The following is a 10,466-nucleotide window of genomic DNA, read 5'->3' on the forward strand; positions in this document are numbered from 1 at the left end:
GAGACATGGTTGAGCAATACGATTTTAGTGCGTTTTTCCGTGAATTTAGAGTGTACCGAGCGAATATGACGTCACGCAATCCATTGTCATTATTGAAATCGTGACGTCATGCTCGTTTGGCTATACACGAACTGACAGTTCGTTTGGCTACAGTTGTCTTCGCCTCCGCGAGTCTATGGAATCTATAGTGTCTATAGGTGGAACTCGCTGCTACGGAGCTACTGTTTTTTTATGCCTGTCATCCATAGTCATTCATGGTTTTGTTGAACACTCCAACACTCTTAAAATTCAACAGTTTATTTACCATGTTATTTACCCTCATGACTTTCCTCCTGAATCCTTCACCCGTTGCAATTGGTCAGCATGATGCTTCTTCCGGTGTTGCCACCAATTGGTCCACGCCGCATACTTCCGGTCGCAAAACTCACATCGGTAGGGTAGCTGTCCCGTGTGGACGAACATGTGATCCTTCATGTATCTTCTGGAATGGATGAGGATGATCGTGGTTTAATAAATCGGTAAGCAGCAGGCGTGCATAGGAATAGCTTTCTGAAAATTTGTGTTACTTCATTTATCTTCCAGATACTTACTTATAGAAATACTTGCCACAAACAGTGCAAGCTTGCTTCTCGGGGTGCATTTCATGCGCCTCGTGAGTCTTCAGATGGCCTCTGAAAGCGAATTTTCCTTTGATCTTTTTCGAGCAAGTTGGGCAGTCAAAATATTCGTTTTTCGCCGCTTTGTTCAAATGATCCTTCCTAACGTGAGTCTTCACATAAAGCAGGGAAGGGAACTTTCGGTTGCAACCCTGCTCCGAACATTCGTAGGGATTGGTGCGCAGATGGACTCTATTGTGGTGCCATTCGGCGTACACATTCCTCATCATTTTACCGCAAAGCTCACACATGTGGTCCTTGGTATTGTATGATTTTTTGGAAGACGGTTGATACTCAAGGAGCTCGTTTAGCTTCTGTGCACACTGCTCGGGCTCGGTCTGCTCCGGATCGCTGTCACTACTTGTTTGGTCCGTAGCAGCAGAGGCTCTGTCGGCGAAGACTGTTCCTCTGGTGGCTCTTCTTTCTTAATTTCTCCTAAAATGACTGTCTCTATAGGGAGTGGCTCCTGCTCCACGTTCAGCTTTACTTCCTCTCCCTTGTCCAAGGTGGAACATTTGAATAGTCCGGCCATTTCGGCTCGGTTCTTCTCGACCAGCTTGTGGCAGTTGATCAACATCATTTTGTTCTCCTTGCTCAGCCATAGGCCGGGGTGCATCATTAGCAGACGTGTTCCATGCAGGGTGTCCGCCTGCTGGCAAGTGGCCCGGAAGTTGTAGACAATGTCTACTATGACCCAGCAGTTGACGCACACGGATTTGAGTTTGCAATTTAGTGTGATTTGAACTCCAACGGCGTCCAGAATCTTGCGGCGTTGATCCGATCGGGAGTCGATGGCCATGTCTATGGTTTCTGCCTTGGGAAGCACCCGCATGCACAGCCGACACTGGCGGATGTCGGCCTTTTTAAGACGTAGCTTTACCTTCGAGGATTTCAGACTTGATTGGGTGGATGGTGAGGGATTACGCGGTGGATTCATGTTGCGGAAATTGTTGTTTTACATGGAAATTAAAGCACTTTTATTTTTAATGAAAATTTAAAAACCGACTTTTCTTCGTTTGTTGCATCTGAACAATCTGAAATGATAAGAATTTGTTTGCAAACACATCGAAGCACGCAGCCAAATTGATGAATGAACAGTGATGCCAGTAATACAAATCACAATCATCAATGATTGAACATTAATAGACCGACATCGCTGTCACAATATGCGTCGAAGGGTCTACAAACGTAAATTTCAGATTCAGTTTGTTTATGTGAATTGCTGTGAATAAACGCAAGTTTTTGTTGAGTTTTCCAAATAAGCGAAGTTTACATTTACATTTGTTGTTCAAATAATACAGGAACTTACCTGCAAAACCATAAATCAGATCAAGGACTAACTTTAAGCATACTATCAAAGTTTATCGGGTACAGAAATCCCATCGAAATGGCCTTTCAAGTGTTCATCAAAACCGAGCAAGATCCACTTCCCATAGAAGCGGCAATAAAAATTGAAGACGAGGAGGATTCGACGTATTCATTCCCCGTAGAACCGGACATAAAAGTGGAGGAACCACCGGATGTGATCGAGCATGACGCAGGGCCATCAGCTCTTACCACTGCCAAGAAGCCCCATCTCAAGCCTGTGAAAACCAAGATGTGCATCCGGAAGTCCGACATGCGCCAGTGTCGGTTGTGCCTGAGGGTCCTTGCGCGGGAGGACGTACGCGAGACAACCACCCCCGGGTCGGACTTCCGTCGGAAGATCATGGACGCCGTCGGGGTCAAGATTACCGCCGAGGACAAGCTCAGAACGGTTTGCATCAACTGTCTGCTGGTGGTGGACATGATCTACGACTTCCGGGCGGCATGCAACAAGGCCAACACACTGCACGCGATCAAACTGCTGATGATGCATCCGGGCAGTTGGATGAGCGAGGAGAACAAGACCACGATAGAGGCCTGCCACCGGGCTTTGAAACGGAACCGAGCCGAGATGGATGGGTTGTTCAACTGCTCCTGGGTTGGCGGGAACGCTGGAAAGAAATTCCGAACGACACAGAAGGAAGTGGTGCTAGATAGCGGAGATGCTCCGAAGGTTGGGAAAGGCGAGCTCAGCGACAGCGATCCGGAAATGAGCGAGGAGTTCGGGAAGCAGGTTGATCAACAAACGCGTCACCAAGATTCGATCGACGCCAGTTCCGACGACGAAAAGACCAAGCCAGTTTCTCCACGGGTGAAAAAAGATTCCACCGCTCGCTTCATGTGTGACATTTGTGGTTCCCTGGTGCTAAACAACAACGCAGAACATCACAAGAACATGCATTTGGGCGTGCGACCTTACAGCTGCGACTTGGAGGGCTGCGATGCTACGTTCCATTCGTTAAGGGCCAAACGCAAGCACTGCACCAGCAAAGGTCAGCACATTTCGACGGCGGAGCAGGAGAAGCAAATCAAGTGCGAACTGTGCCACCGAATGGTCAAATCCAAGAATATGCGATCGCACATGTGGGCACAGCACTCCAACAAGTCCGTTCATCCGCTGAAGACGCAGTGCAAAATTTGCGAGAAGTATTACTACAAGTTAGTGTTGGTTTCAAAGAGTTTAGCAAGAAATTTTCCTAAAAATTCCGCTACAACTACCCTTCTTTCGTTATTTTTCGCAGGATCTACATCAAGGACCACATGGCGACCCACACGGGAGAGCTGCCGCACAAGTGCGAGTTTTGCGGCCGAGGATTTGCCGCCTACAACAACCTAGTGATTCACAGACGAAAGTACCACAGCGAACAGTTGGGATTAACGTGAGAAAAGACTTGGATTTCGAAGCATCAATAATATGAACGGCAACTCTTCATCGATGTTCAACAATAAACAGAACTCCAAAAATATAATTCAACTGGATTTGGATTGTCTTAAGATCTAGAAAGTCACAGCTTGCGTCATATAACTAGTTTACGGGAAGCGTTCAACGTCCCTCTTTCGACTACCCCGCTTAAGGAATGTCACCTACCTCCGCCATCCGTCGCCCCACCACCGTCGTCATCCGCCGCAAACCGGATCCGGTCGGCTTCCGCCATCAGTTCTCCGTAGCCAAAGGCCGGCACCCCATTGACCAGGGCCTTATTCCGCAGGTTGACGTCGTTCGACAGCAGCATCAGGTCCGTTCCGGCCCGACCGGCGATGATCTGCCGTACCTGGAAGCAACAGTTGACGATGTGGTCGTCGGGGTTCTCCACCGGAACCAGGTGGACCGCCGCCTCAACCGTTGACTGGCCTTTTACCCGGGGATCACGCCGCTTCAAGTGCTCGTTCAGGAAGCGGATCGACTGACTGGCGGCCTGCGACAGCGGTTTGCCCTTTTCCCGGTGCTTGATTCGATCCAGTTCCTGGAGCACGATGTACGGAATGACCAAAATCGGTTGGCCGAGGTCTGAAAGAGTATAGAAATTGAAAATAACTCCTCCGAAGGCATAGTGGAATACTCACGTGGAAATCCCTTCTCCAGCAGTCGCTCCACCCCTTTCAGGTGCGACAGGAACACGTTGGTGTCCATCACCAGGAACACGAACCGCCGGAAATGGATCGCATCAAACAGGTGCGTGCCATATTCCGGTATCGCGGTGTCCAGCACCACCGAGGTGAACCCAATGGGGAGCAGCTGCCGGACGGCGACCACTTCCCGCAGGGCCTCCTCCTCCGGAATGTCTTCCCAGTCCATGGCTTCTTCCTGGTCATCATGGTCGTCGGCTGCCGCGCTCAGGTCGGTCATTTCGGCGTCCTCGTTGAGCAGGGTGGTTTGCTGAGCTACCTCCTGGGCAAGTTGCTCGCGGATTCCGGATAGACGATCGTTGGCGGGGGATTTCACGGATCGCGGGGTGTCTTGCTCTTGCCGGATGAGGGCCTGGAGTTTCGGAGTGGATGTGATGGTGGGAGTTACTAGCGGTGATATTTGAGGGGACGGGCAGATTTGCGTCCGCTGTAAGCTCTGGAGTAGCCTGTTCGGTTGCGGAACGGTTACAATCTCTTGTGCTCCCTTTGGATCTCTTTGAATCGGCGTTTGTGGCAATAAAGTTGGCGATGATCTTCGCTCAATTGCTTGAAGAAACTGTTGAGCGTACGAAGTTTTCGGTGTTGAATCGAGAACGGCTTCCTTTGAAACCGATTCAGGTTGAGGTAGATCAGTCTTAGGAGATGGCAAGCTACTTGGCTGCGATTCATTCAATTTTTGAATATCCATAAAAATTGAAGAACTAACAGGTGCCTGCTTGGCTTTCTTGGGTATCTTAAAGGACTTCAGTTCGGAACTAGTCTTCGGAGGCGTCCCTACATCCTTGACCAGCTTCAGAAGCTCACTAGCTACCGGAGGCTTTGCGACTTCCTGCTTCACATCCTTATTCAGTCTTTTAGTCACAACACTCACAGATGTCTTCTTTGCAATCGCCTTACTCTTGGAACTAACTTCCACCGGCTTCGATTCCTTACTAGGCAACTCATCTGACCCGACACGCTTCCGCTTCAACTTCGAAGGTGAACTTCCTTCTCCCCCTTTCGCCGAAGCTTTCCCAGCCGCTTTCTTCCGTGGACTTTCCGGAGTTTTCGCCTCTCCCTTAGCCTTCGCCCTCTTCTCATTCTCAGCCTTCCTCTCCAGCTCCAACTGCTTCTGCAACTTATCCAGCCTCTCCTTGGCCAAATTCTTCTTCACCTTGAATTGAGTATCATTCTTCAGCTGCACAACCTTTTCCTGCTTTCCCTTCGCCTGCACCTTCCCAACCACGTTCCGTATGATGTCCTTTTCCTTCTCCAGTGCCTTGCTCCGACCCGGGTGTTCCCACAAGCTTTCCTTGGTCGCCACGTTGAAGTAGTAGAACCGATCCGGATGTTTCTTCGATCGGACCTTGGTCCAGTGCTTCGGAAGCACATCGTCTTCTTTGGCGTCACCGTCGCCATCGCCACCGTTGTCGGCGTTAACGACGTTCGGCGTCTGCTCCTTCTTGGCGGAACCCGCGACCTCGGAGGACATTCCTTGGTCATGAAAATTCACGGAAATTCTGCGGAGGATTTCGTCGAGCGCGCGCGCGTGATATCACTGATGTTTTGGTTTTCTCTTTGTCTCCTTTTGTTGTCCAAACATTTGCATGAATTAACGAAAGGAAGCAGAAACGGGTTAAAACGATCGATAAAGTAGGGCACGATAAATTAAAGTGCGCAACCAGCTTCAACGGAATTGTAGCGCCACTTTATCACGAAGTAGTCGCTAGTGGAACTACGTCAGATGGATACAAATATTGCCTTTCAAGGGCAAAACAAAACATACTGTTACCCATCTTTGTTTCGGTAGCGCAACTACCGAACTGATAATGTTTACCTTTTTTTACATACCTGTGGTAACCGCGTCTGGCCAGCGCGAGTCTGTACATAAGACTGACTAATCGGCTGTGGTGCTGCGCAGAGTGGGTAGGCTACTGTGACTCCACACAGGTGCATGCATGCGCGAGAGTGCATTGTATACATAAAGGTGAACGAGTAAGACACTCGTCACCACATCTCCCTTTCTATAATTAGAATATATACCTTGGCTTAGGGTTTTCTAAAGTTCGCCTAATCCTTGAAACCGTTGAGTATTAAACCCTCTTAATGCCACCAATTCAATGCAGCCACCATCCTACAGACAATCGTGATGCTATTGCAAAATTAACACTTTCAAATTTCAGCAGGCCTGCTTGATGGAATGATCATCTGCATAACACCCTCTAGCTCGAAAGCACAACCGCAAATCCAATATAAGACATGATATGAAAAACAATTCTGTCTTTTTCCTGATACCAGCCAGTTCAATTACAAACATCCATGTTTCTTCCTCTGACGCTGGGACACCCATTGGGACAGAGCCTGTCTATTTGCCAAGTGATCCCTGAGCTTTCCCGGTATCCATCAACTATTGGTCATCTGCTCCGATTGATCCGCTTTTCCTTTTACACTCATGTAACAGACACTAGGGGCAAGACACTGTGAAAACGAGAGCAACTCTGAGGATTTCTGAGTTACTCTTTTTATCAATGATCGACGAAGTTGGTCGAAAGACATCCCCAAAACTGCAATTTTCATTCAGCACACGCAACACTTTGCAGTTTGACATTGGTGCCAGATCACACTTTGGCATAAACGGGAGAAAATCTGAGGAACTGTGAGGAATTCTGAATAACACCTCGAGCACAGATTTGCTCTCGTTAGATCTGTCCTGCCCCTAGAACAGACATCAAGAAATATTGCATGACTCGGAAGAGCGAAAAAAAAAACAATTTGAAAAGATCATCTACAGGGCTAGGATTCGAACCAAGGCTCTCTCGGCAGGATCTCACAGCCTCTCGCCAGCCTCATTGATTGTGTGTGTTCCCTCTATGTATTCTCAGTGAACTCAAACATCTCTTTTCTACTGTTATTTAATACATTTTCTTTCTCCTTCTCCTTCAGTGAATTTTATCTCAGTTTGTCCGATGAGCTCTCTTAGTGACACCATTAGCCAATTTTGACCATATTGTTAGTGAATTAAATCACTTGACTATTGCCTAACCGTGGATTTCCAGTGAATTCAATCACAGCATCCTCCTGTTCTCAGTGAATTTAATCACATCGCCTCAATGCGTGTTACCATTGGCATACTCACGTCCCTCTTATTATCTTATTAGTGAATTTAATCACGTATCTCTCGTATCGTGTCGTTTCCAAGTGAATTCAATCACAAATACTTTCCATATGTGTTCAGTGAATCCAAACACAAGCCAACTAAATCCTGCACAATTTACTAAGGATAAGCTCCATCAAAATATTTGAGTACATGACATATGGACTAGATCCGAAACGTGAGGAAAATCTGCAGAAATATTGCAATTATTTGGCGAGGTCTTCTGAAATTCGTTGATGCAATGAACCTCCTCATGAGGCTAGCAGCTTTGAATAAACTGCATGTACAATCGCTGTGCACTTCAACTAAATTATAGGTTTCTGGGGCATCTGTTGAATGTAGTTCAAAATTGGCCATACAACTTTGCATTTTTTTAAGACTGGTTACGATTGTCTAAAAGTCTCGACATGTTTTTTTTTTGTGGATGTAATAATAATTGTCTATCGAATGTGTGATTTTGAAATAATAATAATAATTATTATTATTCCTTCTTTGATTTAACAACGTAACATCAGTGGAAAGTATGCATATTATTAAATGGATTGTTAAAGGAACTCCGATTCTTAAGAAACTCATTCTACATGACATGTGCTACGCACAACAATTGTTAGGTATTTTCCATAAACAAGCGACTAGTTACCTGAGAATACATATACTGAAAAGGTTATGGCAATGTCGATGTCTTTGAACTGTACACTGAACGGCGGCTTGCGGTGAAAATTACTATTCTGAGGGTCAATTTAAATACACAACGCCACTAAATTTGTGCAGACTGAATTTCGTTTCAATTCAACAGAATTGTGTTTTCAATTTTACCATGGACTCGTTTTTCAATTAAAAAAAGTTTCTGTTGGCAACCGGATTCGAACCAAGAACCTTGACATCGCCAGGCTCGCACGCTACCATTCGGCTATCGAACCGGTTGATGTGAGAAGAAACAAAACGCACACAAGAAGCGTTGGTGGGTCGATGATCATGTTTTGCCATGGTAAATTTAAAAACATTTTTATGCTTGTCATTACTGCAAGCCGCCTTTCAGTGTAGGGAGAACAACACGATTCAATAGGTGCTAAAAACTTGAACAAGATGCCTGGCATTCCCAACAACACAGCAGTACTCCTGATGAATGCACTCATTCAATAAAAAATCTCAACAATACCAATAGTGAATTCAATCACAATACTTCACCATCGTTTTCATTTATCGTTAGTGAATTTAATCACGATCTCTTCAAAGTTTCTAGAGAAATGATGTGCATTCACAAAATTAGATTTCGTCCGATTCCACCTTTCTTTCAAGTTAGATACGAGACCTCCAGATGACATTTCATTCGTCATAAAGCTCAACAATTCTTAAATTCAGTTTCATTAACCAACATCTCAACGGAACTCCATATGCATTCAAAACACTCGTATTTCCCTCCCATTGCTGCAGATTCAATCATATCAAAGTGCCTACTAGGTTGTCCCAAAAATTGCACATGGTCAAAAAGCTTGGGGGCTCACCCTGCAAATGATAGCTAAGGGTGTTAGAAACAAACTTTTGTATGACGGCAACTTTCAGAAATGGCGTTTAGAGGTCGCCCCGGCGAGATTTTTGAAAAATGGCCATTTTTCGTAATAAATTTCATACAAATATTTTTTACCGTACAAAAATTGGGAATACCCACAATTTTTATATTTTTTGCAGCTTGATATGGATCCAAACTACTTGGGAAAAATAATTAACGACATGTTTTGCAGGTAACTTTTTGATACTGAATTTTTGAATTTACTAAAATTTGTCATTTTTTGATATACTGTGCCTTTCACCCATCATAAAACGTATCTGAACCTTATGCTAATTTAAAACAATTTCCATAAAAAGATCGGAAATTTTATGAGGAAAAACTTTGCCGAAGACAGCATTGCGTTTTTTCTATCCGTTTAAGAGTTATTCACGATTTACTATTTGGTTAAATTTGGATTTTTAGGTATTTAAAAAAAATCACATAAGAACTGCCCAAAAACACATACAAAGTAAAAAAAAATCACGTGTGCTCAACAAGTTTTTGTCTTGATTGTGTTTAGGAATTATGGTGGCATCATTCATTGAATTTTTGTTTCCGTTGACAAATCCATTTTCTTTGATACAGAAAGGTGCCTACTAGCGAGAAACTTTATCATTAGGTACCATTTTGAGATGCCTCAGTAGGCCATGGCATTTTTAACGGTTATGTACTGACAATGGTTTATACGAGCATAATACACAACCAAACGCACGGCACATTTTCTATACCATTTAGAAGGTGATACATTCCACAAAACATGCTGATTTTATTGTTCAATGATGTTGTTCTAATCGTTCAAAGACATGAATAAAACGTTCTAGTAGTCCCTATCATTTTGATCAACATATAGGACGATAAAAATGACGTCACTTGTTTATGTCCAAAACTGTTGTTTACCAATAATACCCTACCTTGTTTTATTGTATGCCGTGTATGTGTTATGGTAATCAAATTGTTCTAACCTTGGATAACATTACGTTAACTTACTGGTTCATCTCATCCCACCCGTTTCAATTTGCCTCGGTGTATCTTATTTTCGGTGTTGATAAGATAGTTCAAATCAGTAGGTGTAAAAAAGATATGCCCTGCTTTTCAGAATGTATAGAATTGGAACTTAGTATCTAAAAATTGGTATTCTTACGTAAGATGTTCGTAATCGCGATTTGAATTTAACATGGATCAACGTATTCGCCTTTATGCACTTTGCCATTGTTTCTTGGGATATATCACATTGGTTTCACTGGTCCAGGACTCATACGTCTTCATGTAGAAAAATAATTGAAAATATCGACAGGAAAGTAAGATAACCGTGAAAATATGGCTCAACATTTTGTAGAGAACATCTTCAAAAAATCAGTAGGCTGTACGAAGCTTGTCAAGAGAGCTAGCTTTTTAAGAAATCTTTGCTAGTTAATTTCTATATGAAGGGATTGAATAACAAAAAATAAAATTAAATAATGATGTCACCATAATTCCATAACACAATCAGGACAAAAATTTGTTGAGCATACGTGATTTTTTACTTTGTATGTGTTTTTGGGAAATTCTTATGTGACATTTTTAGAAAATACCTAAAAATTCAAATTTCACCAAATAGCAAATTGTGAATAACTCTAAAACGGATGGAAAAAACGCC

At 44.0% G+C, this 10,466-nt stretch overlaps 2 protein-coding genes and 1 pseudogene across 2 annotated transcripts; 1 reads left to right on the plus strand and 2 right to left on the minus strand.

The window, feature by feature from the left end:
- Positions 1-283: 283 nt before the first annotated feature.
- Positions 284-1,721, minus strand: LOC109397875 (zinc finger protein 574-like; annotated as a pseudogene).
- Positions 1,722-1,865: 144 nt separating this feature from the next.
- On the plus strand, positions 1,866-3,490 carry LOC109406979 (zinc finger protein 773). Its single transcript, XM_019680001.3, has 2 exons — positions 1,866-3,179; positions 3,263-3,490. Exons 1-2 carry the CDS (start codon positions 2,044-2,046, stop codon positions 3,402-3,404), a joined length of 1,278 nt encoding a protein of 425 aa, XP_019535546.3. The 5' UTR covers positions 1,866-2,043; the 3' UTR covers positions 3,405-3,490.
- Positions 3,450-5,750, minus strand: LOC109406978 (transcription elongation regulator 1-like). The gene is made up of 2 exons (XM_062844476.1): positions 4,086-5,750; positions 3,450-4,029 (listed from the first exon to the last, which is right to left on the minus strand). Exons 1-2 carry the CDS (start codon positions 5,617-5,619, stop codon positions 3,602-3,604), a joined length of 1,962 nt encoding a protein of 653 aa, XP_062700460.1. The 5' UTR covers positions 5,620-5,750; the 3' UTR covers positions 3,450-3,601.
- Positions 5,751-10,466: the final 4,716 nt, after the last annotated feature.

The sequence above is a fragment of the Aedes albopictus genome, chromosome 1, assembly GCF_035046485.1.
Source record: "Aedes albopictus strain Foshan chromosome 1, AalbF5, whole genome shotgun sequence".
In the NCBI taxonomy this organism is placed as follows: domain Eukaryota; kingdom Metazoa; phylum Arthropoda; class Insecta; order Diptera; family Culicidae; genus Aedes; species Aedes albopictus.